We start from the raw sequence: 25,594 nt of genomic DNA on the forward strand, positions 1-25,594 counted from the left end.
AAAAGTTAACCTTTTCCTGAATATTTTCATTTGGTTCAAAAAGTCTTTTTTAGAGTCTAGTTCTGTGTATTCAGCTCAGGATGGGTTGTAAGAGGTGGGCCCTACAGAAGATAACCTGCAAGACAGAAATATCAGCAGACAGGTTGTCAGGAAAAAGTAAATAAAGTAACAAAAAAACAAAAAACAAACACAAAAACACCCTAGTAACCAAGAGATAAATCAAATAAATGTCCCTTTCATCATGCCATGAAAGCTGCCAAAGTAGGGCTCTGGCAGACTGTCCAGAGGAGTCTCCTGCGCTGGGCATGCTCTGTAACAGGTCCCGAAAAGTGCCAGGATGGACTCCAACAAAAGGAGTATGCCAGGCAATATTAACTGCTTCGATAAGTATTTATTTAAGGCACTGTTACTTAACTGCATCCAATCAATAGAGCATTATATTTTAAATGGTGAAAAAGAACCTACCCAAATGTAAAAGAGTGATGTAGCTTAAAAAATACATTTTTGTTATTTTTGGATTCTAATAAATTTTTTGTTGACTGTTAAAGTCATTCTTTCTAGGAGATTATATAACTCATCATGGATTTATTATGAAAAGGAGAGCAATTTCCTACAATACTAACCGAAATTGAATGTTAAAAAGAGATTGGTATCACAATCTTATTTATCTGTCTGAAGTGAAGGATGGGTCCTAATTTATAACTCTGATTTATCACATTTGCTTATAACTTGTAGGCGTCCAGGTGAGCCGCCAGTGGAAAATGGGCTACTTCCATATCTGGGCTGCGCTTTGCAGTTTGGTGCCAACCCTCTTGAATTTCTCAAAGCAAGACAAAAGAAATATGGGCACATTTTCACCTGCAAAGTGGCTGGAAAATATGTTCATTTTCTCACTGACCCTTTTTCATACCATTCAGTAATGCGCCAAGGAAGACATTTGGACTGGAAAAAGTTTCATTTCACTGCTTCTGCAAAGGTACCTCTATGAAATGATGTTAGCATTTTAACGTATTTTAATATTTAATAAGAAAAATATCAATATGGTCAAGTCAGACTGTATCTAGTGTGGCAGACCAAAGACAACAGATTACAGTAGTTTGATGGAAGGCAAGTATATGGACAGTTGGGTGGGCAAGTTCCTGTTCCCTCAATAGGCTGCCAGAGACTGCTGCCCAGAAATTGAATCAGGCAGGCACCTAGGACTCATTAAGAGCTGGCCTGCAGCAGCAGTCTAATGGGATACCTGCAGCCAGTTAGGGCCCGCTGGTCCCTTATAAAAGGTTTCCCCACAGGTAAGGAGTAGGAAAGAGAAGAGGGATGGACTGGAGTGGAGGAGAAGGAGGAAGAAGAAGAAGTACAGAGTGAGGCAAGTTGTAGGTTGCAATTAGGAGAGATTTTCTCCAAGAAGCCAGGGAGACAGTATTGTGAGAGTGGTTGGGGGAAATGGCCCAAGGAGAGGTTGCTATTAGATGGGGATAAGGCCAAGAGCCCCATTAGTGGCTGCTATCTAGGGCCCTGGGCTGGAACCCGGAGTACGTGGATGAGACTGAGTTCTCCCCCCAACCCTCTCCACACTCAGTGGGCTGCCACCAGGGAAAAAGGGACTTTTTAGACAGTGAAAGATTTTTTCCCTCTAAGCAAGTGACTGGCCTATGATGAAAATGGCTCATGAGGTGGGGATCGCCCACCTCTGAGAGAAGCAAGAGGCAGGGGGAGGGGCACCATGAGCCTCTGAGGCATCTTAAAAATCCATCAGGAAGCACAGGACCCAGGGGCAGAAGCAGAGCTCCACCCTACTAGTTAATCAATATGTGAGGTTTTTAGTATGTCTTCCTGTTTGAAAAATAGCTTGTCTCCTGTCTCACATCTACCAATGTGTCAGATTTTATTCCTTAATATAAATAATGTGTTTTGCAAACAGATTTAGGTTATCCAAAAATGACTAAATAGTCATGTAATATCACAAAAATGCAAGAGCAGAAATATAGCATAAGTGGGTTAGCAGTATTGTTAATTTATATTGAATTGACTAATTTTAAAAACAAATGTGAACAATCTCAGACTAAGCAGCCCTAGACACTGGAATTCTGCATATATATCTACAGAGTCGGTCTTGCATAGACCGCCATCAGTAAAAGTTTCTCCCCATTAGCATAGCACTGTTCTTCACTCACCAGTTGTAGAGGGGTCACCTCTAGAAGTCTTCACTGAGGACTTCAAACAACATAACAGTAATGACTTCTGGCCACTATTGATTTATCACTTTATTTGCCCTGTAGTGACACCCTGAGATGCAAATAGACATATATAAAATATAATATAATCTTATCTTGGACTACAAACACTAAAATGCCCTAATCATATCTCAGGCGATGCATACACTGCAGTTGGGCATCTGTGAGTGGTCCATGCCAGCTGATATGGGCTTGCAGGGTTTGGAGTATGGACATGGGCAGCAAGTACTAGAGGTTTCAGAAAACTGAGCTGCCTCAAACAGGGCAGGAAATGCCAAATGTGGCATATCTCAGTCTGTAGGCAGTCTGACTGCCTACCTTTGGAGTACTGCTGCTAAAAGCTCCTGAGAAAGTGAGGATATTGGAGTGGGGAGGGAGAACTGGTGCCTGGACTCTGGTCCTTCCAGTGCTCTGTCCCCAGGAAACTACTCCCACTCAGCCTCTTCACCCTTGGCAGCATGCATATGTACCTCTTCTCCCTGAAGCTCCAATTGTGCTGCCTCTCTTCCTTTAGAGGCCCCACCCTTATTCTGCCTCTTCTCACACCCACTTCAGCTCTTCTCCCAAAGCTCCCTACCTGCCACTTATTCCTCTCTGTTCCTGTCACTAGCCCCTAAGGCAGGTGGAGCAGAAAAGAGTGAGCGAAGGGCCGGGGGGCACCTTAGGGAGTGGGCAGAGAGGAGTGAGAGTCAGGCACAGGGGGCCTTGGGAGAGGGTGGGCAGGGAGCAGTGAGAGGTAGATTCAGGGCTCTCAGTGGCAGAGGCAGAGTGGAGATGGGAAGAGGTGGAGTGGGGGAGGAGCCTTGGGTAGGGTGATCAGATAATAAGTGTGAGAAATCAGAACAGATGGGTGGGGGATAATAAATGCCTATATAAGACAACACCCGAGACATCAGGACTGTCCTTATAAAATCAGGACATCTGGTCACCCTAGCCCTAGTTGAAATCATGAAATTTATTATTTTTGAAATCCTATGACTATGCAATTGATCAAAATGGACCATGAATTTGATAGTGTCCTACTTATGTGACTACTGCATGGTTTCACTACATGGAAGAGCTAAGGTTACTTGGGCGCTTTAACTGTGAATCTTAACACGTCTAGTTTTATTTTTAATAAAACTTCCTCACTTTCCTGGGGTTGTAATGCTTGTTTGGAGTACAAATACGATATCCTTGTAAAATCCTTGTAATTTTTTTACCTTTAACCTCAACTGCAGCTTAATTTCATTTTCTGTCAGTGATTTCATGTAGTAAGATCTCTATCTCACAAGCTGCAGAGTGTGTTCACTCATTTGAGCGTCAATGGAAGTTGAGGGCACTCAGCTCCTCTTAGGAGGTGCTTAGCACTTTGGAGAATTTGGCCCTAACCCTTTAAAAACTGGTAATTTAAGGGCCCAGTCAAACTCTTACTGAAGTCAGTGAAAAGAATCCCAACGGGAATTGGATGAAGCCCTAAAGATATGTCTATCCTACAATAAAACACCCTAGGCTGGCTGAAGTCAGCTGACTCAGGCTTGCATGGCTTGGGTTATGGGGCTATATAACTGTAGTGTAGACATTCAGGCTGTGTCTAGACTGGCCAGTTTTTCCAGAAAATCAGCTGCTTTTCCTGAAAAACTTGCCAGCTGTCTACACTGGCCGCTTGAATTTCCGCAAAAGCACTGACTTCCTACTGTAAGAAATCAGTGCTTCTTGCGGAAATACTATTCTGCTCCTGTTCAGGCAAAATTCCCTTTTGCACAAAGCTTTTGCGCAAAAGGGCCAGTGTAGACAGCTCAGATTTCTTTTCCGCAAAAAAGCCCCGATTGCAAAAATGGCGATCAGGGCTTTTTTGCGGAAAAGCATGTCTAGATTGGCACGGACGCTTTTCCGCAAAAAGACGCTCTGTTCCGAAAATGCTTTTAACGGAAAACTTTTCCGTTAAAAGCATTTCCGGAAAATCATGCCAGTCTAGATGCAGCCTCAGACTTGGGTTGGAGCCCAGACTCTGAGACCCCCACAAGGGGAGCGTTCGAGAGCCCAGGTTTCAGCCTGAGCCCAGATGTCTATATTGCAGTTTTATAGTACTGCAGTTGAAAGTCTGAGAGACTGAGTCAGCTGATCCAGGCCAGTCATGGATATTTTATGTGCAGATATATTCAAAGTGATCATACATGCTCATAAATAAATTAGTATCAGACTATTTTTGTGTGCTTACTTAATACTTACAAAAGCTTGTTGCCAATTATCACTTGCCGAGTTGATGGTTCTTACAATATGTCCCTGTGTTAAATTTTGAAGATATTATCTTGGCTATGATTTCTCTTGTAGTATATTACTTATGGAGGTTGTGATGATCCTCACTTACCTTACGTACAATTTATTTGGTGGCAGGCTTTTGGGCATGGCAGCATTGATGGAAACACCACTGAAAATATGCATAAAACTTTCATTAGAACCCTACAAGGTAATGCCCTGAATTCCCTCACTGAAGCTATGATGGAAAACCTACAATATGTCATGCTACAATCAAGTACAAGTGAACTGCATTCCAACAACTGGGTAACAGAAGGGCTTTACGCGTTCTGTTGTCGTGTGATGTTTGAATCTGGCTTTTTAACGCTTTTTGGTACAGAGTTTAATTCATCCCAAGACAGGCACCTGTCGCAGGGGGAAACCCAGAGAGAACTTATTCTAAATGCTCTTGAGAACTTCAAGACATTTGATAAAATCTTCCCAGCCCTTGTTGCAGGTGTGCCTATCCATGTGTTCAAGAGTGCCCACAATGCTCGGGAGAAGCTGGCCGAGGCTCTGCTCCATGAGAACCTCAGAAAAAGGAACAACCTCTCTGAGCTCGTCACTCTCCGTATGTTCTTAAATGACACTCTATCTACTTTTGATGATAAGGAGAAAGCGAAAACTCATGTGGCTGTACTGTGGGCTTCACAAGCTAACACAATACCTGCTACTTTCTGGAGCTTGTTCTATCTTATTAGGTAAGTAGCACGGTCTGCAGATTCCAAAGTAAAATGACTTCTTGGCTCCGCTGCCACTCAAAAATTGTTTCAGTATTAAGGGACAAATTCTGCTCTTGGATGAATGTCAAATCCACATCCCAGTGATGTCAATAGCAAAACTCCTACAGATTTCCGCAGCAGCAGGATTTTGTCTTGCATGAGTAAGTTTTCCACAGAAACCCCTCTCAGGTAGTCCAGGGAATAAGATAGTCCACATAAGGTTTTTCTACATTAGAAAAATTTACTAAAAATGTCTCATTCAATGCTGTGAGCCTTGGTACAAACAAGACTCCGGTAGCCACAAATGCTTTTAACGCTGTCAATTAAACCTTCAGAGCATATCTAAACAACATGCTATTAAACAGTGGCCGTGGGACCTTTGATTACATTAGAACTGCCAACTTTAGCTACAGTAGGGCACTTTTAGATCATTTCCCTGGAATAGACAAGATTTTATTTCACACTTTTGTTTATCTGCCCACCTGTTGGATTGGCTGCTTTACAGAATAAAAGATAACAGGCATCTGCAGGGCCTATACTGGTATAGCACCACTAACATTAATGAAATTACACCAATTTGCACCATCTGAGGATCTGATTCATAGGTCCTGATTCTCCATTCTACTATTCTATTTTCACTTTGCATCCAAATCCTCTACATACAAATTCCCTACATGCCTTAGATTTAGATAGCACATTTTATTCAAAGATCCACAAGGGATCTATAAAATTGATAAACTTTCTAATTCTGAAGTCCTTGGTCATGCCTATTAATTTCCATGGAAGTTCTGTGCCCCTCCCCCACCACTAGGGACTAGAGGATTTTTATCTGTTTAAAAATCATCTCATCCATTACAAACATCTGCGATATCTGTATGAAAAACCAGAAAGTGCAGGATGTTATTTAATTTAAATTATGGGGAGTTCCTTCCTTCCTTCCCAGAATGTAATTATTCAACTTGTTATGAACCAGGACAGATGATGATGGGAATATGATCTATGACACCATTTCTAGATTTTTAGCTGCAATGGGGCTATTTCCTAATCTAAGCACGATCACTTTATTCCTTACTCTTGGCATTGCTTTACAGAGATGTCATTATTTAACAGTATTTATACACATTAATTTGGTCTTGCTCAAAATTGAATAATGAACCAAATCTTTGAAGACTTTTTTAGTGTTCTGAGCAACCAGGATTTTGCCAATATAAGTATAAATATGTTTTACTCTGGGTTCTTACCTAGCATTTTTGTTTTACTACGTTACATCTGTGGATTAAAAAAAGTAAACTGTAGACAGGAAAAAAAAATAATGTTATTTAAAACACATTTTGTACAGTATTTACATGTAAGAAATATGTTTGTTTCTGGTATATTGATTTAGAAGCCCAGAAGCAATGAAAGCAGCTACTGAAGAGTTGCAAAAAACATTGGAAAGTGCTGGTGAAAAGATCACTTTAGACGGCAAACATATCTCCTTGGATCGAAAACAAATGGATAATATGCCAGTATTAGGTATGGTCATCATATGCAGCAGTACCATCCACTTTCAGATACTGTTCTATCTATAGTCAATAAAAAAAACTTTCTATGAAATGCTAAATGACCAGCAAACAGCAGGATAATAAAGCAACTCTGTGTTCTTAGTTAGCAAAGGCCACATATTTCAGCAGTCCTCATGTCTGTAATATGGGGAAAATCTTATGTTTGAAATGAATTTCATTTTTCCCATGTAATTTCATGGGTTTACGTGCCATGTCATACAACCTCTGGGATCGATAGACAATTCGAAGTAAGGTTTTTTTGGTTTTGTGGTTGGGTAGGCAAGAGCTGTAGGTAGGGTTAGGGGTTGCATATTGAGCAATCTGAAACTTCAGGTTGTAGAACCATTTTCTTTTCCACCATGAGGCTAATCCTTCTAAAGAACTTTTTTTTTGGGGGGGGGGAGAGGTTAAAAAGTGATCAGTTTTTTCCCTACCCAGCTCCCTCCTTGTTTGTTTCCCTGGGAAGGGTGATTCAGGACAGTTGATTGTTTGGTTTTTGAGGTTGAAATGATAAACAAAATATATATTTGCAAATAAGGTCCTTGATTTCAAAAGGGAAAAGTTAAAAATATTAAAATAATTAGTTAGGCAAGTTGACTGGATGAAGAACTCAAGGATCTGAATGTGGAGGAGGCTTGGAATTACTTAAGACTAAGATGCAGAAACTATCTAGAGCCTGCATCCCAAGCAAGGAGGAAAAACTCATAGAAAGGTTGCAGACCAAACTGAATGTACAAACACTGGAAACAGGTTAATAAGAGAAAACAAAGAGCCTAGGGATGGCTCAGCAAGAAAAGCTACCAGGGTCACCCAATGAAACTAACAGGCAATCGGTTTAGAACAAATAAAAGGAACTACTTCACATAAAGCACAGCCAACTTGTGGAACTCATTGCCAGTGGATGCTCTGAAGGACAAAAGTAGGATTCAAAAAAAGAACTTAGATAAGTTTGTGGAAAACAGTTCCATCAATGGCTATTAGCCAAAAGGATAAGGGATGTTGTGGTGACCCTAAGCCTCTGTCTGGCAGATGCTGGGATTGGAGAACAGAGGATGGATATCTTGATGATTGTCCTGTTCTGTTCATTCCCATTGAAGCATCTGGCATTGGCCACTGTCAGAAGACAGGATACTAGGCTCAATGGACTATTTGTCTGAGATGGCATGGCCATGCTTATGTTCTTACCTCTTGAAAGTCATGAACTGTAGTGTAGGGCACAAGTGACAACTGCCAAAAGCAAAGCAGTGGCCAAAAGTCATGGCCACTTGGTCTAGTGGCTAGAGGGCTGCTCTGCCTAGCAGACCCAAGAGAGTGGGGGTAGAAGAGCCTGGGCTAACTTTATTCCACTGTGTCCTGATCCAGAGATCATATATGTTGCCTAAAGTCTGGTACTTATTCTTGCCCACTAGGTCATTTTCTATCCCTGTTCCCTGTACTTCTGTCTGTGTCACACCTTGGCGTTGGAATCCCTCTTAGCTTCTTCTCTGGTTCATCCAGAGACCCTTCCCATGGTAACAGTGAATCATCACTCTGACCACCAGAGCAGTGAAGTATTGGAGCAGCCTTTCAATGGGCACTGTGGGCACAGAAAACCTAGCTTGTTTCAAGACTGAGCTCGATATATTTATTGAGTGGATGGTATGATGAAGTGTCTACAATGATATGGCCCATATGCTTCTGCTACTAGCAAATATCTCCAATGGCCAGAGATGGAACACTAGAGGGGAAGGGCTCTGAGTTACCATAGAGAATTCTTCCCCAGATGTCTTGTTGGTGGGTCTTGTCTATACGCTCAGGGTCTAACTGATTGCCATATCTACAGTTCTTCCTTGATCAGATTGTCAGAGACCCTGGGGTTTTCTGCCTTCCTCTAGAGTGTGGGTCACCGGGTCCCTTGCTACGTTGAACTAGAGTAAATGGTGTATTTTCTAGAACTTGACATCTTTAAATCAAGATTCGAGGATTTCAGGAACACAACCAAAGTTTATGGGCCTATTGCAGAAGTGGTGGATGAAATTCTGTGGCCTGTAATTTACAGGAGGTCACCATGATCACTGATGGTCTTTTTGGTCCATTAAGTCTATGAATTTATGAATAAGTTATTAGTACTTCTTTAAACTAGAAGGATAGAATTAGAGATAGAGAAGATCCTCTGAGAGCCTCTATAATCCCTCCCGCCACTGGATAGATTCCACATCAAATGAAATGTAGAAGACAAAATTTAGGAAAATTCTCTATATTAACCTCTTATGCAGTTCTCTTATCTCTATTTGTGTTAGCATTTTCCTTCTCTTAATATTTGGTGTTATAGAAGATTACAGCCAATTTAGTCTGTGCACCTCCCCCAGGTGATATGGTACCTAGATTCTTTTCATGTTAACTGTTTTCTTTTTCTCTCTCTACAGATAGTATTATCAAGGAAGCCATGAGGCTGTCCAGTGCATCCATGACTGTCAGGGTTGCTAACGAGGATTTCACTTTGCACTTGGATAATGACTCTTACAACATCCGAAAAGATGACGTTGTAGCTCTTTATCCTCAGCTGCTGCACTTTGATCCAGACATCTATCCTGACCCCTTGGTGAGTAATTAAAATTACATAACATCTCCTGGAACAGGGTGATTGGTAACTGCCTACTATGACCTACGTGCCCCTGGGGTTGGTGCTTCACTCTACCATACAGATCCTGGATTGATGCCTGATAACTCCCTGAACAGACAAGGCTGGGAATGCCATGGAGTCAGCAAAATCAGCACTGGCTTTGCTTCACTCGGCAGCAAACATTTTGGCTGAGCAAAAATTTAAGGCTGAGAGGTTTAAAGTAAGCTCTCTTTAGCCTTCCTCAGGCAGAGAAAGCACCATGCTGTGTTATGTCAAGTGAGGACAAGAGAAGAAGGAATCCTTGAGGACATATTGTGGTACAGGTTGAACCCCTATAGTCCGGCACCCTTGGGATCTGAATAGTGCCAAACAAGAGGATTTGACAGACCACAAGTGGTCAATATTGTCTGGCAGCATTACCTACACTTCCACTGCTAATGTCTCAGAAGACATGTAGAAGTAAAGTTAGAGCTAAATAACATCACAGAACACTGAGAGCCAGGACTGGTGTCTGTAAACAAACTTTGTCTACACACACAAGTGGACTAACTAAAATCATGCTGGGCCATGGATGTTACCAAACCAGATAGTGTCAGACTAGAGAGGCTCACCCTGTACTGAGGGAAAAGGGACTGTCTTCCAGTTTGGATACATGTTTCTCATTTTTGTTTGTGTGAGTTGGTAAAAGGCAAAAAAGTTTTCTAATGTTGGTGCTCCTCTACAAGGTCTGGTACTCTGCCACACCAAGTGCAAGAGCTGCTCATTTTGAAGGGCCTGCTGCTTGCAGGAGTTAACCTCTCCCAAAAGGGTTTGGAGGACTGGAGGCATGGCCAGCCACAGAGCAGAAGCATACTGTGCATTGGCTGCTCTTCCCAGGAGGCGTGGTGTCATTGTGGTGGCACACCCTCCCCTCCCTTCCTTAATGCACAATCTGGCGCTAACAGAAATTCAACTTTTGTTACAGACATTCAAGTACAATCGCTATCTCGATGAAACTGGAGAAGAAAAGACTAACTTCTATCGCAACGGTCACAAGTTAAGATATTATTACATGCCATTTGGAACAGGAATAGCAAAATGTCCTGGAAGATTATTTGCTGTCCATGAAATCAAACAGTTTTTGATTTTGGTACTTTCATACTTTGAAATTGAGCTTCTTGACAAAAACGTGGCTTGTCCGTCTTTAGACCAATCCCGAGCAGGGTTGGGTATTTTACAACCAACTAATGACATTGATTTCAAGTACAGATTAAAATGTCTGTGAATATATAAAACATTTTCACCTATAAGGGAAAATCAGTATCAGGATTATCCACTGATTTAAAAACCCCAGATTATACCACAATGCTAATGTACTACAATGTGAACAACACACAATGCTGGTAGGGGCTAGAGAAATGGTGGTTTTTCCTTTCACCAGGGTTTTCACATGCAAACTGAGATTTTTGTATTGGGGAATCTGGCATACTTTTTTTTTTCTGCCAGCAATCTCAACTTCTCCCTGTGAACAGAGTAAAAATGTTGCCCTTTAAGTTAAATAATTTTCCATATTTTCTTGTAAACAAAATTTTGCCATATTTGCAAATGAAATGTCTTTTTCCATTATTGTAACATTTTTGCTGTATAGTGGCAGGTATTTTTGTTTTGTGGAAATGCTTTATGTTTTCATGGAAAAACTAGCAAAATTTTTGAGGAAACCTACAAACTATTTCACGTTTTAGTGAAACTGTGCCAACTTGTGCTGTATTCCTGGTGTGAGACTCTTTTCCCGAAATTCTGATTGCCTGGGCATAAATCATATTGGCTGATGGAGATGCTTCTCGCAGTTGTCAGTGATTCCTTAATTTTTCGACAGTCCAAAGTCATAAAGTATTGGGTTCAACCATGATTTGTTTTGCTTTTCCATACAATTATGTTCCTTGCTGTGTTCCAGACACTGGGTGTTTGATATCAACCAAGACCAATTAAATTTGGATTAATTTTTAAGGACATTTCTTCATGGTATTAGAGGCAGTTTTGTCAATTAAACGAACAAACAATACTCTAATCTCCAATTGGTCTTTCCCCATTCCTTGCATGTTTTCAGGGACTGAAGGTCTGATCTTGCAGCCTTTACTTATGAGAGGAACCCTCTGTCCAAGAAGAGATCATATAAAGAGCTCTCAGCCATTTCCATACTCCATATTCAGGCAAAAATTCCATTGCATCTAGTATGAGGTAATCCTAAGTAAGGAATCTTGGATTGAGTCCTAAATGTGCTGTAGATTTTTCCATCTGCTTCCCATATCACTAGCCTTTATTTTAAATATTCTTGGACAAAGAAAAAGAAAAAAGTTCTGCTATTTTTAATTATTTATTACCCATGTTTTGTCTAATATTACTTACTCACTTTTCATTTTCAGAAGAGAACTGGTAAAAGCAAAAAATGGCACTTCATCACTTCCTCTCATTATATGTACAATGTAAATATATTTTAATTTCTTATTGTAGCTGACAAGGTTGTAACTTTAAAATATGGATTATTTCACAGTTTTGTAAATTGTATTGATCTATTATGTATTTTACTGTACACTGCTGCTCCCACACTGCGTGCAATAGAAATGTAATACTAGACTACTCATTCACACCCTGGCAGGCCTTGCTGTTTTTACTGAATGGCTCTTTTCCTCTTTAAAAGGTCATTTTAAAGAATCAATGTTCTGAAGTTAGGGGAGGCTGTGGAATATGGTATGCAGCATATTCTTCCACTATGAAAAGTAGGAGACAAAAAGCATGAGGAAAGACTAAGAAACACTTCCTATACAGTTTTCAATATATTGTTACATTAATATATAAATATACTGATACAGTAAAAATAACAGCAAATTAATGTATTCCAGGTCCCCTGGTACATTCAGCCTCCATATTCCTTCTCCTATCCCCTTTAATTTAGAGGCCTTTTCAGCAGCACTTTGTGGCTTAACATGCTACTTTCAATTCATTTGTACTTTTGAAAACTAACTTGCAGGTGTTAAACAATTGCTAATGTTGGCCTACCTGACGACTTCTCACAGATACCTGTGGGAAGGAGAACATAAGGATTTTCTCCTAGAATTTCATGGGCAGGGGGGAGGGAAGGGGGGTTAGATGCAGGGTCTGCAGGTTGTAGAATGGATATTGATTTTAGTCCTAAACTTTGCTGGTTGTAAAGAAGCTACAAGAGGCACAAAGGCCTGTATTAGCTCTGTGGACCTAGTAATTTTCCCCTTCTTGCCACTTCTTGTAGTGAAACTCCACTGGAGAGAGCTAGGAGGGGTTCCCCATGCCATGTCTGCCCCCTTTCAGGAATTTCACATTGTACAGAAGGAGTGTGAATTAAAGTATCATAGCCCAGTGTGTATTTTCCTTTCTGGATAATATGCATGAGTAATATACATGGGAGGTTGATGTACCTTTCCTTTAGTCCTTCAAATTCTTTTCCAGCTTGCCAGTTCTTATGACTTCTCTCCTCCTTCTGGGTACCTTCCCCAATAAACAGTCCTGCCTGGGGTTTGAGGAAGGGGATGGGGCCACAGAGGCAATCAACCGTTGAATGCATATTGACATTTAGCCGTTTAGGTAACAGTTCAGTTATAAGCAACCTCGCCATTTCATATCTCAGGCCTGACTCTTAAATCTGCCTGCTGGTGCTTCTCTAGCACTTAAGAGAACTCATGTTCCCCATGTAGGGACTTTCTCAGAGCTCACTGAAGCCAGTGGAAAGATGGTGATTGTTTTCAGTGAGCTTTGGATAGGTCCTTAACAGACAGAATACACAGAGACCACTCATATGCAAATTGGCACCAGAGTATCAGCAGCTGGGACTCCAAGGAAAGTGAACAGCTGCTTGAGTAAAGCATTGCAAAGACTGCGTTAAATATACTATTTACATGTTTGATACTGAGTCGAAAGCTAAAATTGCTGTTACTATGTATTTTTAAAAAACTAGCTCGGAAAGTGCTTCCTTTCAACTTTCATAACATTTGTGATGGAAATAATTTGAGTTGTACTTTTAAAAATATATAATTCCAATTAAAATGGTTGTAACTATGTGCTTTAGGTGTGTGTGCTCTTTATTTTATTTTTTCCAGTTGTGGCTTGGGTTACAACATTGTTGTCATAAGTCGTGTTTAAGCAGTGCCCTTGAAGGTGGCTGTGAGTCAATTAAATAGCCATGTTACCTAATCCAACGCATATGTGCGGTCACTCAGGAATAGGAACTATTGGTAGAGGGTATTTGCTGGCCATTGCATTGTTTGGGTAAAGGCTGTGCAGAAGTGTATGTAGCAGATGTTTATTTGGGAAAATGGATGTGTGTGTAAAAGCAGGACAGAGAGAGAAAAACTGAAAGAAAGCTAAGCAGGTACAACGTGGAAGCACAGTGTGTGGCCCTAGAGAGAGGCTTTGGGTTGGTGCTGACTGAAAAAGGCCTGGACCTGAGAACATGGACACTGTCACCCATTGATCAAGTCCTTCTGTGTTCAGGCAAATAGGGCTTTGCAATTCTTTGCAAATTGACACAATTGTGTTTATTTGCAAAGAAATACCTGACTCACCAGTTTCTCCTATCTGGAACAACTCACAGCACCACCAACTTGGTTCCCCAGTCTGATCCAAAGGGGTAGCAATACTGTATTTTAGATAATAACTGCTCTAAAAATGCATTCCCATAACATATAAAGCACGGAAAGAAAAGAAGGCCTGGAATGTATAACAGAATTATTTTAAAATCCAGATCCACTGGCACTGGGGCTGAAACAGTTGAGAGGGCACAGCTAGAGCTCCCATAACCTTTAGAAGCGGTGACTTTGCAATCATCTCTTATTACTGTAACCATGAACTTTGTTTTAAAAATTGGATTGTTAAATAAAACTCTAGACTGAGACAAACTTTCAGGCTCTCACAAGAGCTTAGCTATTTTGGCCAACATTATTTTAAAATGGTCTTTTTTGTTTAATTATATTCCTATTCATGGTACGAATGGGGAGGGGTGTAGCCAGACAGAAACCGCTCCCCTCTCTTTCTCTCTCCCCCCCCTACTGCCTCTGACATCCTTGGGAGAGAGAATCCTTGAGAGTGAAACTCTGTCTTCAAAGGCTCCAGGGCCTCCAGAGGTGCTGGAATAACAATGGCCCTGGATGCTAGACAAAAACCAGATAACAGTGACAATTGGGCCAGCAGGCGGTCAGGGGGCCTTGGGCTACCTATGGCTGGTAACTTAGATTCAATTGGGAGTCTTGTTGCAGGCTACCGAGCTTAAGTCACTGATGCCTAGGTCTTACTATGAGATCTATTTTGGGATAGTGTTTCAGATGCAAAAAGAGTGTCTAGTGTGCACCAGCCGTGAGGTTCCCCCACTAACAGCTGAACTCACTAAGAGCTGAAGTACAGGGAGGCCCTGAAGACATATGGTGAGAGGTGGTATGGCCAGCAGGGTGGCTAGCAAGGAGTGGTGTGGCCCACAGGACGGCTGGTAAGTGCCTGAGCAACGGCATATGTGCCTCCTTAGCCCCTTGCAACCCAAACTGGGAGGTGAACGATGCCGATGGACTTCTGAACTCTGGGGTTGACTGACCAAGGATGGCAACAGTGAATGGGATGCAGTGAAGAGATGGGTATGTTGGAGGGACTTTGGGGCTGCTTGAGCTGAGAGCCTGATGGTAAAGGGCACTGCCCAGCTTACTTGGGGTGGGCCTTTGGGGCTCATGATTTATGTTTATGAACCCTACATGTGGCAATTTCCCGAATTAATGCTGAGTTAATCATATTATAGTATGCTACCCTCTGATTCTTGTGAAAGGGAAAGTAGTGCCTCTTAGTGGTACCCAGCGGGTGGAGTGTCATTATCCCAGATCATTGGGGGGGGGGGCCTTGAACCAGTTTTTGTGGGGTATTGTTGACTTAAGGAACCCCTAGATAGTGAATCCCACGCTTGTTGCTGCCAACTCTGTCTGGCAGCAGTGTCACAGTTAAACTAGTGCATAAATCTGTATGAATGTTGTTACAGGTTGAACCTCTCTAATCTGGCACCATCTGGTCAGGGAACATCCTTGGGCTGGCATGATTTTTACTTGGACAGATGTCCACTTATGAGTGTGGCCAAGTTTCCCACAAACAAAGTTTGTTAGCAGCCACCAGTCCTGGCTCTCAGTGTTCTGTGCTCTTATTTAGCTCTATTTTACCCCTAAATGTCATCTAAGAACCCAGTAAACAGTGGAAGTGTTAACAATGCTGCTAGACCGGGGGTGGGCACTAATTTTTGGTGGGGGGGCACTTGAAGATTTTGGAAAGTGTTCAAAGGCTGCAGTTTTCTGTGGGGAAAGTGCGGGGTCTAGGATGGAGGTTGGGAGAAGAAGGGCGTATGGGGTAAAGGACTGGGTTGCAGGAGACAGTGTGAGGTTTGGGTGAAAGAGAGGGTTGTGGCCTGGGTCAGGCAATTGAGGTGTAAGGGCAGGGAGGGAGGAGAGCAGGAGAGGATTCTGGCCTGGGAGAAGGGGGGGTGCAGTGTCTGGGAGGGAGTTGTGATCTAGGGCAGGGAGGGGGTGCAGAGGGTTTGGAAGGTGACTTGGGGATGGAGTTGGGGGTGTGGGAGGGACAGGGGTTCCAGAGGCAGGCTTTGGCTGGGAAGCACTTACCTAAGCATCTCCCAGCCAGCAGCCCTGCTGCATCCCCAAGGCAGGCTGGGGTCTCTGCCTGCTACACCCCAGAGCATTGAAAATGCAGACTCCCTGAACTGAAAAATTGAAAATGCTCCCTCCACATGGATCTCAGCTCCAGGATGGGAGAGACTTGCACTGTCCCCACATCCCAGGCCAATCTCTCAGCTCCTGTTGGCTGGCTGTTTCTGGCCCATAGGAGATGAGATATTGGCTAGGGGCAGTTCCTATTGGCCAGTTGATTCCAACAAATAGGAGCTGAGGATTGGGCTGGGTGTGGGGAGATCACTTGAAGCCTTCCCCTCCCTCTGGAGTAGAGAATATGGAGCAGCCTTGAGCTTAAAACAGTGGATGCTGCATGCCTGAGGGTCCCAGGAGGAACATCTGCAGGATAGATCCAGTGGCTTGGAGGGCTGAATCTGGCCTGCGAGAGGTCTATTGCCCACCCCTGTACTAGACAATATTGACTTCCTGTGTTTTGTCAAATTCTTTGGTTCAGCACCGGTCAAGTCCCAAGGGTGCTGGACTAGAGAGGTTCAACCTGTACTTAGATTTAAATTTGATTTATAGTGATTTAATTTAACTTCCTTTAGACACTCAACTAATTTAAAATCACATCTTTAAACAAGTGCCAGTAAGGATACATGTACATGAAAGGTTATATACAGTCATACTGTAACCATGTTATACCTACACTTTGTGATGCATGCATACACCAAAACTACAGCGTGCATGAGGACCAGGGTTGAGAACTCTTAACGTAGGTCACTGAACAGACATTAGAAGATAACTTTATTTCACTGCTGATTTGGGCTGGATTTCAAAGAATGAGTTATCGATTTAAAATTTTGTAACCCCTTACCAGACTCCTGCTATATGGACTCCAGAAGAGAAATTAATAATTTTAGAATAATGGTGTCACTGTCTTTAACACGAATATCTTGTTAAAGACAGTGAGGGGAAATGCTGTTCTATACTAGAGGAGCCTATGTTTCCCTAGATATTGTTCTGTTAAATAGTATTTAATAAAGTGAGCACCAAATTGTTGGTTTTTATCTAAATTACACATTGCAAAAAGTTTTGCAATCAGTAGACAATAGTAACCTCAGACCAGATCCTCAGCTGGTGTAAATCAGAATAGCACCAGTGAAAGCAATAGAGCTGTGCTGATGTACACCAATTGGCCTGGATTCATTCTTTGTGTTTACCTAACCCATGGTAACTTTTTTTACAAGGCTCTTCTGTCAAAACAACTTTTGCTTGAAGACAGGTATATTAAGGCCATCTCTGTGAACCACTGATACTGTAACTCAGCTAGTGACAGCAGCACTCAGCCCATGGCAAGCCACATAGTTAGATTTGTAACGTTTTCTTTGAAAAGAAGCAAGCAAACAAAGGAAATTTCCATGTTGAGAAAAGCAAGCAATAAAAATCAGTGTCTGAGGCTATATCTACACTGCAAGGTTTTTGCACAAAAACGGATGTTTTGGCGTAAAAACCTGTGGAGCGTCCATACCTCAAATGCACTTTTGCGCAAGTAAATTATCAGTAAAATGGCAGAACAGAGGGCTTTTTCTGGTGTAGGTAAACCTCCTTTACGAGGCATAACTCTTTTTGTGCACGAGTTCTTACACAAAAAAGCAAGTGTGGATGTTCTGCAGGGGTTTGTGCAAGAAACCCCTATGGGAAAAAGCATTGTGAATGGCCAGAGCTTTCTTGCACAAGAGCATCTGTGCAGTGTGGACACTCTTGTGCAAAAGCACATTGCTTTTGTGATGTGCTTTGAGGTGTAGACGTGCTCTTGTGCAATAAGTTTTTGCGCAAAAACACTTGTGCTAAAGGCTTTTTGCGCAAGAAATCTACAATGTAGACGTAGCCTGACTGAATGGGAGCTGGACTGGTCTATCCATCCTTCCCACTCACCACATGGGGAAGTGGCAGGAGTTTTGCCCACTGAGATTCTACTGAGATCGTTGTGGGATTTAGAGGCAATGCTGCAAATCAAGATCTATCCATAGGGAGGCTCTGGTTCCACTTCACCTTGAATGGTCCCCTCCATCTTTATCTGGGGCTACATCTACACAGCTTCCCTCTGCCGCAAAAGCCTATGCAAATGAAGTGCAGATTAGCATATTGCCACGCTTCATTTGCATTATTAATTAGGAGCCATTTTTGTGCAAGAGGTTTTTGCACAAAAAGGCGCCATCTACACAGTGCCTTTTTGTGCAAGAACACCCTCTGCACAAGAGCTATTCTTCCTCATTTTTCCAGGAAGAATGGCTCTTGTGGAAGAGGGGGTTTTGTGCAAAAAGGTGCTGTGTAGATGGCACCTTTTTCACAAAAACCTCTTGCACAAAAACAACTCTTAATTAATTAGGCAAATGAAGCATGGCAATATGCTAATCTGCAGTTCATTTGCATAGACTTTTGCAGAAGAGGGAAGCTGTGTAGACATAGCCTGGCTATGGCATGCTGACTACGTTACCTAGACCTGAAGAAGAACTCTGGGTACGCTTGACTTTCAACAACAGAAGGTGGTCCAATAAAATATATCACCTCACCCACCTGCTCTCTATAAATTGCCTTTTATTTTCCTCTCACTCCTTCCATCCCATGATAAAAAGCTAGGGTGGACTCTTCTTGGAAGAACTTAAAAGACAGTGAATAGTCTTGCAGCACTTTAAAGACTAACACAAAAAGGTAGATGGTATCATGAACTTTCATGGGTACAACCCACTTCTTCAGATGCATGGGGTGTGCCCATAAAAGCTCATGTTACCATCTACATGTTTTGTTAGTCTAAGGTGCTGCGGGACTATTCGCTGTTTTTTAAAAAAAATTTCAGTTACAGACTAACATGGCTACCCTTCTAAATCTTCTTGGAAGGTTTCTCTTGCCAATTGATGTCACCTTATGAGACCTGGGCATGGTTCAAATTACAGAAGGAGACCTCCCCAAGTTAACATTGCTCTAACTGAAATGAGTAATCTGCGAGTGATGTGGTACATGCTAGGGAATGCTGCCACAGAGTTGGTGCCCTGTCATTCAAGGTCTCTCCAGTCTTTGGAGCTCCCAGTTTCCATGGAACATCAGTTGGATTGGGTTCAGAAAGGTGAACAATATTGCAAAGGCCTCACTTCATTATTCCACATCTGCCACCAGGATTTGCCAAATCACAAAATCCCTCTTGCTTTGGAAGCAGAGTATGATGATATAACACCCAAATATTTGACTCCATAAAGCATATTGAGATTCAGCTAGTGTTAGGGTGGTCATTTGTCCTCTTTTATAGAGGACAGTCTTGGTTTTTTTTATTCTGTTCTCTGTCCTCTATTGATATGAAACAGGACAGCTTTATGTTGTCTATTGTTCTCTTGAGACCAGAGGTGAAAGTAAGCTGGTGTACTCTGGTGTGGCACTCCAGCAAGAAGCCAGCCAGTTGGAGTACTCGGCTGCAGTTGCTCCCAGTCGAGCTGGGCTCCCGGGGAGGGCTACTAAGTAGCAGGTAGCCAGGTAGGTGAAAGTGGGCTGGCTGGGGGTGTGCGTGTCCCCTTTCCCCCACACTATATGGGGCTGCCTCAGCCCCTAGCACCCATCCTTGATACCCGGGAGAGGGGGGGCTACAGCTGCACATACTAGGTCTTCTTCCTCTACCCCTGACTATCAAGGAGTGAGGAGAAAGTGCTCAGCTTGTGCCTTCCCTGGCTCCCAGCTACTGAAGGGAGGGCAGAGGAGGAATGTAGCAGGCTGTGAACTTTCCCCTCACTCTGAGAGTCAGAGGAAGAGGAAGAAGAGCAACTGTGACAGTATGTGCAGCTGCAGACTCCCTCTGCCCTCCTAAAATAGCTCCCTTGTCCCTCCTTCCCACACTCATCCCTTCCCCCCCCCCCCCATCAGTTCGGGCCCCGCCATGGCTCCTGAACCCCTCACATCCCTCTGCCCTGGGCCCCCTATGCGCTAAATGCAACTGTCCATTATTCTTGAGGTACCTTGATGGCCACCCTAGTTGAGGTGAACAAGATAAAGCTAGACCGCATGCTTTTAGCAATACTGCTTTTTAAGAAACTGCAGCATGGCTCAAAAACCTCATTACATTTCCCACTTAAGAATTCGTATGTTAGAGTAAATCTACAAAAAGGAAAACTACAGGGCTGAATTCCACTGCCCACGAAATACATTTTGCACGGCTGCCCCCTGCAGGTCTGTATGTGTGGACGTCAGATTCAGGCTGGGAGCAAGCTGAGGTTTGGAAGAGTAGTCAAGCTGACCTCCAGTATGCATTATGTTAGAAAACAAACAGGCAACCCAGGAGCAGATGGAGTAACAGGAACTGCTTTATTGCCTACGCATGTTTACCTCGGACGTTCAACACAACGTGTGAGTGGCAACAATCTGGTGCCAATTACACCCTTTTATCTATTTTAGTATGTTGATTCACACATCTATCACTACTTTTCCTAAAGCCTTATTTAGTAATGTTAACTCCCATAAAATTAATATTAATAAGCAAATAATTAATACAATTATACCTGCCCGTAATTACTATTTACAGAATTTCTAATTAAAGCAACACATTCCTAAGCTACAAACTATCAGGTTACAGAGATTACAAGGAATTTGGTCCTAAAGATACATTATGCAGAGCCAATGAGGATAAGCAAGAGGCATAACAAAATAGAGCAATTCCATACTTATCTGGTTTCCTAGGCTACAGAACAGAGAGCATGTTTATACATCAAAGGATAATACTGGTCTCGACTGGACCCTTAATCTATCTTCCCAAACTATAAAACAAAAGGAAATGGCATGTTCAAAGGATAATGCTGTCTGACTCCTGAACAACCAATTCAGACCTATTAGTTCAGACCAATTAGTTTTTACATATCCCAATACAGGATTCTTCAGGGCAGAAGTCAGAGTTGGGCCCCTGCTGCTAAGGCTTTGGCTAGGGCTGGGCAGCTGCGGATAAGAGGGGCTGCGGATAAGAGGGACTGCTTTTCTGGTAGTCTCCACTGTCCACTACATCAGAGCACAGAAGCAGAGGGAGAGGGAAAGCGACACACCCCAGTGCCAACTCTGTCCACACATCTACACAAGTGATTTCATCACTGGACCCAACCACTACATCAGCCACTACATCAGGGGCTCATTTAACAGCACATCCACTAATGTGGTCTATGCCATCAAATGCCAGCAATGCTTCTCTGCCATGTATATTGGCCAAACTAGACAGTCTCTACAGGAAAGAATTAATGGACACAAATCAGATATTCAAAAAAGCAATACAGAGAAACCTGTTGGAGAACACTTTAACATGCCCTGGTACTCATTAATGGATCTCAAAGTCTCTGTGTTGTTTCAGGCCAATTCCACAAGCCAAATATACAGGAAAGGGTTGGACCTTAACTTCATTTACAAGTTTGATTCTTATCAGAGAGGAATGAATAAAGATATTGGCTGGCTCTCATACTACCTTCCACATCCTAATGACTTAACCAACCAACGGGCACTTATAGAGGTGCTAATTGTTCTTATCAGTCTCTTGTAACTTGAACACTCTAATTCACTGTTTTTTCTTTTTTCTCTCCTCTCTCCCTGCCCGCCCCCCCCCCCCCCCCAACTTCTCTTATTTATTCTTGGATCTGGACTTCTAATACTCCAGTCATCTGAAGAAGTGGGTTGTACCCACGAAAGCTCATGATACCATCTATGTACCATACATGTTTTGTTAGTCTTTAAGGTGCTGCTAGACTATTCATTGTTTTTTAAGTTTTTTCCAGTTACAGACTAACTCGGCTAACCCTCTGAAGCTTGTGATCTCTATTAGGCATAAAATCTTTATTCCAGCAGTTAAAATAATAAGGGAGTAAGGGATGTCTATTCTAGCCCTGTATAGGGTTTAACTGATTCCCAGCTGTGTGTTTTCTGTATGGAGGGGGGTCATTCTATGGAGAAGACTGTCCATTTCTGTTAGTCAGGTACAGCATGCCTAGGCCAACTTTGATTTGCCTTTCAAATGTCTTAGTTTCTCTGGATGCCATGTTGGATTTGAAGCTGTGCACTCAGCATGTACACATTTTGGGCATGTGTACACAGCAGCATTATTTTGCAATAACTCATGTTATTTCAAAATAACAAAAGTGAGCATCTACACAGCAAGCCCATTATTTCAAAATACTGAAATAACGGGCTTCTTATACCGAATTCCATATTCCTCATTTCATGAGGAATAACTCCTACTCCTGTGTGTGTAGACAGCGCAACTGTGGTTATTTTAAAATACGTGCCCTCCAGGGATTCTCATAGGTGCCCTGGTAGCCACCCTGTCCACGCTCATCAGAACTCTATAGTTCCCCTTTCTCTGCAGCCCTTAAACATGCAGCCTCAGGGGTAAGAGCTTGTGGCACAAGGAAAGCTCTGCTAGTTCTGTGCCACACACCAGCTGCTTGTTCTGCCTTCCAGGCTGCCATGAGTGATCCCGGTGTGCCCACTGAGTCCTCCATGGCTACAAGGGAACTGGAAGCCACCTCTGAAGCCCCTGCCCAAGGGCGAAAGAGGAGGGCACCATCTTGGTTTGGTGCAGAGATCCTGGATCTCAGAGACCTGGGGGGAGGAGGCAGACCTCGAGGATTTCTACACAAGAGGCAGGAATGCTGATATCTATGGCCAGATGGCCGAGAGCCTGGGCCAGAAAGGCCACAGCTGCACCCAGAAGCAGGTGCGGGCAAAGGTGAAGGAGCTCAGGCAGGACTATACCAAGGCCAGGAAGTGCAACTCCCACTCTGGGGCACCTCCCCAGACCTTCGAATTTGACCAGCTCCACTGCATCTTGGGAGGGCGGGGGAAGATTCACCCCCAGCCCCTGTTGTGGACTCTGGGTGGGAGATGTCTGTCATCAGCCTCCTGGAGGATGGGGCTGTGGAGGCGAAGAAGGAGGAGAAGATTCTGGAGGAGGAAGAGGAGGAGTCCAGCTCTGGCTACCCATCACAGAACCATGTGAATTTATTTCTGTAACCCTGTGTGTACTCCCCCAACCACATCCTGCTCTCTTCTTACCTCTCTCTTTGTGGCATTTTTGCAATTAGTTTGTGAATATCTTGGGGCAGGGATCTTATTGATAATCTGCATTGTGAGCTGTCTACTATATTTGTGGGTGCCAAAAACAAGAATTTTCTGCTAAAATATAAGCCAAACACTGTTTTCCTGGGTATGAATAAGTTGTTTCAGATTGACTGCAAGAATGACACCACTTAGGAAGGAACAATCAGTTTCACACATACAGAATGGGAAGCAACTGTCTAGGAAAGAGTACTGAAGAAAGGGATCTAGAGGTGTAGAGAACCATAAGCTAAATATGAGTCAACAGTGTGACACTGTTGCAAAAAAAAAAAAATGCAAACATGATTCTGGGATCCAGTAACAGAAGTGTTGTGAGCAAGACACAAGAAGTCATTCTTCAGCTCTACTCTGTGCTCGTTAGGCTTCAACTGGAACATTATGTCCAGTTCTGGGCACCACATTTCAAGAAAGATGGAGAAATTGGAGAAGTTCCAGAGAAGAGCAACAAGAATGATTAAAGGTCTAGAGAACATGAGCTGTGAGGGAAGACTGAAAGAATTGTGCTTATTTAGTTTGGAAAGGAGAAGACAGAGTGGTTTTCAAGTATCTAAAAGGGTATGTAGTGGGGTACACTGACTGCCTCAGCGCCACCTGCCATTGGCTCTGCGAATTAGCTCGGCTGGCAGGATCCTTTTCAAGACACTGCCCTCCGGCAGTGCCCACAACAGCCTCTACGCTTCCCCCCCTTCCGGGGGCTGCTTGGTTGTAGGTCAGTAGGCCTTCAGGAGGCGGATCTTCCGCCCCAAAGCAGTGGGCGGCTAGTCCGCCCTATGGCCCTACCGTGCCTTAAAATAGTCCGAGTCTGGGAGTCTATTCCCAGCCTTGTTTCAGGTTGGGCTGAGAGGCAGTAGTTCAGGGGCCCGGCCTTGCTTCAGGTCCGGGCCACTGGGGAAGAAGTTCTCCGTATAAACAAGTCTCTTGACTCACCGTTATGGGCAGGGCAGCAAAATGGCGGCCAGGCCCTAGTGCAAGGCATGGCCGCAAGCAGACACAAACTGCCGGCCCAGCCCTAGCTCAGGGAGGGCCAACCAACACAGTAAGCAAACCCCGGCCCTAACTGAGGGCGGGGCAGCAAACGGCGGCCAGGCCCTGATGCAAGGCGTGGCTGCAAACACAGGTTTGTAGAAGTTCCTAGTTCAGGAGCTGGGCAGGTAGCACACCTACAGCAGTGGTAAGGGGGAGACTGCCACCCGGTTAGAGGGTAGCAGGGGGTCGCAGGCCCACCAACTCCACTGCACCCTGGCTCAGGGTCCCTGAATGCAGCAGTGCAGCTGCTACGGGCTCAGCAGGGCTCCAGCCTGCAACTTCCTGGCCTATGGCTGCTCTCAGCCCATGCTACCCCATCTCCCCCTTCGCAGGTACCTGTTTCTTTAGCAGGCTAGGGAGCCGAGGTCAGCGTCATCCCAGCAGGATCCGGGCGGCCCAATCCAGGCTTCAGTGGGTTGGAACCCTGCAACGTCCAGCAGGTTTGCAAGGCCCCAGGGTCCCAGCAGGTATCAGGGTTCAAGCCGGTCCACCAGCTCCGGCAAGCCCTCAGGATCCCCGTCAGTCTGTTGGTCCTCTAGCTCGGGCAGGACATTAGGGTCTCTGGGTGTCCATAGGCCTCAGGGCTTAAGCAGGACCTCCGTCTCAGGCAGGTCCTCAAGTTCACCAGGCACCAGCAGAGCCCCGGGTTCCTCTGGGTCAGAGGGTAGCTCTGCTAGCTGGCTTGGCCAGGCCTCAGCGGCCCTGGCTGGGCCATCTTCCCTGGCTGTGTGGAAGGCAGTTGTGGGTGGCCTCAGCCTCCAGGTCAGAGAGCCCAGGACAGGCCCCTGTCTCCCTTGGAGGCTGGGCCTTGACTGAGCTCACAGCCAGGCTTTTTATAGTCCTAGCCCCGCCCCTTGCCTTCCAGTCAGGTGACTGGGCGGGGCTATACTGCACCCAAAATGGCTTCCGGAGAGGTATTTTCTCCCTTCTGGTAGTGGGGTGGAGACCTGCCCCACTACAGGGTGTCACAAGGAAGAGGGAGAAGAATTGTTTTCCTTGACCTCTGATGACAGGACAATGGGCTTAAACTGCAGCAAGGGAGGTTTAGGCTGGACATTAGGAAAAACTTCCTACCTGTCAGGGTGGTTAAACACTGGAATAAGTTGCCTAAGAAGGTTGTGGAATTTCCATTTCTGAAGATATTTAAGATCAGGTTAGACAGACACCGTCAGAGATTATCTAGATGGTGTTTGGCCCTGCTGGGAAAGCAGGGGACTGGACTCAATGACCTCTCGAGCTCCCTTTCAGTTCTCGTATTCTTCTTTAAGACACCATGCCCTCCAGCCAGGAGTTCAGCCTGTCCCTGAAGCTGTCCCCTCACCTCAGGATGTGCCCTAGGACTCGGATGATGCTGGGGAAGGACCATCAGGTGAGTTCCATTACTTTCCCTAGACAT

At 43.9% G+C, this 25,594-nt stretch overlaps 1 protein-coding gene and 1 long non-coding RNA gene across 5 annotated transcripts in view; one reads left to right on the plus strand and one right to left on the minus strand.

Annotated features, from left to right (window-relative positions):
• CYP7A1 (cytochrome P450 family 7 subfamily A member 1) overlaps nt 1-12,225 on the plus strand; it is a 42,951-nt gene extending 30,726 nt beyond the window's left edge. For 3 of the 4 annotated variants that reach the window (XM_075920657.1, XM_075920658.1, XM_025180008.2), the window contains 5 exons: nt 736-976; nt 4,611-5,212; nt 6,618-6,748; nt 9,183-9,358; nt 10,344-12,225. In XM_075920657.1, coding sequence (XP_075776772.1) covers nt 920-976; nt 4,611-5,212; nt 6,618-6,748; nt 9,183-9,358; nt 10,344-10,643 — 1,266 coding nt within the window. In that variant the 5' untranslated portion in view covers nt 736-919 and the 3' untranslated portion in view covers nt 10,644-12,225. The remainder of the gene's footprint in view (nt 1-735; nt 977-4,610; nt 5,213-6,617; nt 6,749-9,182; nt 9,359-10,343) is intronic. The other variant, XM_075920659.1, reaches the window with a different exon arrangement.
• Nucleotides 17-24,992, minus strand: LOC142827061 (uncharacterized). Its single transcript, XR_012901437.1, has 3 exons — nt 24,535-24,992; nt 4,585-4,644; nt 17-115 (listed from the first exon to the last, which is right to left on the minus strand). It is a non-coding gene; the product is annotated as an uncharacterized LOC142827061 (long non-coding RNA).
• Between the last annotated feature and the right edge of the window lie 602 nt (nt 24,993-25,594).

The sequence above is a fragment of the Pelodiscus sinensis genome, chromosome 2 (assembly GCF_049634645.1).
Source record: "Pelodiscus sinensis isolate JC-2024 chromosome 2, ASM4963464v1, whole genome shotgun sequence".
Taxonomy (NCBI): Eukaryota; Metazoa; Chordata; order Testudines; family Trionychidae; genus Pelodiscus; species Pelodiscus sinensis.